General features: G+C 37.6%; 1 protein-coding gene across 1 annotated transcript; it reads left to right on the top strand.

Moving 5' to 3' along the window:
• Positions 1-830: 830 nt before the first annotated feature.
• chtf8 (CTF8, chromosome transmission fidelity factor 8 homolog (S. cerevisiae)) lies at positions 831-1,409 on the top strand (the record flags this gene model as incomplete). The annotated part of the gene is made up of 1 exon (XM_010770070.1): positions 831-1,409. A coding segment is annotated over one exon (300 nt), but the record flags the coding sequence as incomplete, so codon positions are not given.
• Between the last annotated feature and the right edge of the window lie 1,303 nt (positions 1,410-2,712).

Raw genomic sequence — 2,712 nt, 5'->3', positions numbered from 1 at the left:
CTTTTTGATTATAATACTGATGAACGTTCAAAACAAAGCACTTTGGCAACTTACCACCTACGTTTTAAAATGCTTAATAAGCACCGTAACTTTCATGATATAATTTCTCGGTCATAATCGTTTGTTTCCGTGAACGGCCGACTGTTGTGTGACGGCAAATGCTGCGGCTGCAAGGCATTGTGGGGCAGCATTTTCTCCTCTCCTTTCGTCAAGGGAGGTCCAGTGGTTCCTAAACTAAAGGAGGTTATAAAGGAAGTTTGAAACCTCCTTTCCTATCATCTAGAGAATTCGAACGGCACTTATCATGGCTGCCACTGAGGGACTTCCGGGTCATTTCACTCCGTTAGGAAGGTTCCTAAGCTAAATGGACTATTCGACTTCAGCCATGGTATCCAGTTCCCTCGATACATTCCTGAGCAAAAATAGACTTGACTGCAAGGTCAAATTATGCCATGTTGGGTCTTTACATTTTAAGGGAAGTCTTTTGAATTTGATGATTACAAATGTGTGAGAACCCTGTTTGAAGATCTAAGTTGTAAGCTTTACTCTAATAAATAACCACATGCGTTAATAATTTACAGTAAATAAAACAACAAACTAGTTTCTCTTTTTTTATTTATAGTCATTTTCTCTTAGGCCCAACCTTGAAATATACAAGGAGATTGTAGTGCTTGTCTTTTTTCAAGCATATATTGCAAACACTTATCTCAGCTTATCCATTGTGAAGTTTGGATGCATTTGTGTTTCTTCTGTGATGTTCAACTGAATTTATTATTATCACGTTATCACTAAAAGTTGAAACTAGTCCTGGCTCTTAATGCTGCTGTCTTTCTTCCTCCCTCCACCAGGGGGTGCCAGTGCTCATTGTAGGGCACCATATTCTTTATGGGAAGCAGGTGAAACTGGAAAAACCCTTTGCTGTACTCACCAAGCATTCCAGCCATTTGCAGGACATCCAGGGTTGCCGTGACAGTGACAATGAAAACAATGATGTCCCACAGTTACCCATGGAAACCAAACAGCCAGGAGCCCCCTCCACCTCCTACTGCGTGACCGCTTTCATCAAACGGAAGCTGATCTTCAAGACGCGGCCCAAACCCATCATCACCAACGTCCCCAAGAAGCTCTAGTGGGACTGCAGCGCCTCCTCACGGGTTCAGAGGTCACCTGATCCATCTGACCGTCAGAGGTCATTGCCTTCTGATATCATGCAGTGTGATTACATATGTGTTTTTGTACAACTGATCCATCCTGTAAACCTTTAAACCAGAACTGGTTCCAACGAGACTTTAATGACGCCTCTATCCAGTATGAATAAATATTGTATTATATATGTTGTATTATATTCCTTACATTTGTATAAAACTGATATTAGACCAATACTGACTCACTGACTATATATGGGATCCGATGATAATCTCAGTGCTGACCTTTAAAATGTACACTTAATAAATGTCATGTTTTTTTTAATGTTAAACCACATATTTGCTACCTTCAGATTAAGTCCAAGACAGCCAGACACAGAGCTGGCCACATAATCACACTCTGAATATGATGTTATGATAAAAATCATAGTTAATGACATTAAGAATAATAAGAGCAGATCTGGGAGATGTACTCAGATGGAAGTAACTAGTACATTTACTCAAGTACTGTACTTAAGTACAATTTGGGGATTCTTGTACTTTACTTGAGTATTTCAATTTTTAATACTTTGTAATTCTACTCAACCACAATACAGAGGTAAATTGTGTACTTTTACTCCACTTCATGTATTTAATCCCTTTAGTTACTTTACAGATGTGGATGAATGATGTGAAATATAATCAAGTGTTAAATCTGACTTTAGTTCCACCTGGAGTAAATTCACAAGCTACCCTGCCGTATACAAAGTCATTCAAACTAGCTGCACCTTTACCAGCTTTGATAACACTTTAATTGTTAGCAGAGTAAGCATAACTTCATTGCTGTTTAGCATCCAAATAAGCGAAGGAATAACGAAGCATCATGCACAGTGGCATTTCATTCAACGGGCCCTCCCATTTTTTTCTTTTAAATTTATTTATAGAAGGACCATGCATACAAAAACATTAATCTCAGCAAAGAGAAGAGATGCAATATGCCAGATTATAGCTAATAGCTAATTTCCATCTGTGGTCCTCAGACAGGTTCATAACAATCAATAAAAATAATAACATTGCATGATCTCTATCAGTCAAACAATTTTAAAACCTGATTTAAGGACTGCTCAATAAATTAATACATAGTACACTTACATGATCTCGGTCACTCAAATAATTACAAAGCTTGATTTAAATACAGGTTACGAACATAATACTTAGTACACTTCAAATACACTTAAATAAAAAAAAATCTAAGATATGACAATACAGTTCAAATAAAATAAAATAAACTCAGATTACAGTGTAATTAATGTTGGCATGACTGGTTGCTTAATATGATTTTTTTTGCAGCATGGGAAAACGAGTTAAAATCAGTACAGGTTTTAAATTAAACTGGAAGAGTATTCCAGACATGCTTGATGGCCGTAAACGAAAATGCTGATATTCCAAAGGCAGTGCGCGCCTCAGAGGGATGGTTAGATCTGCATTCGATGAAGTATGGAGTTTCTGCAACTCTGCTCATGGCGAAACTGAAAAAAGCCCCTCAAGGGTGGTGTTATAGAATTGTGAATGATTCCGAATACCAATC

This window comes from Notothenia coriiceps, unplaced genomic scaffold (genome assembly GCF_000735185.1).
Source record: "Notothenia coriiceps isolate Sejong01 unplaced genomic scaffold, NC01 NC01_scaffold00008312, whole genome shotgun sequence".
Lineage (NCBI taxonomy): Eukaryota > Metazoa > Chordata > Actinopteri > Perciformes > Nototheniidae > Notothenia > Notothenia coriiceps.
The sequence above is the reverse complement of the archived record's forward strand: the minus strand, read 5'-3'. Positions and strand labels throughout refer to the sequence as shown.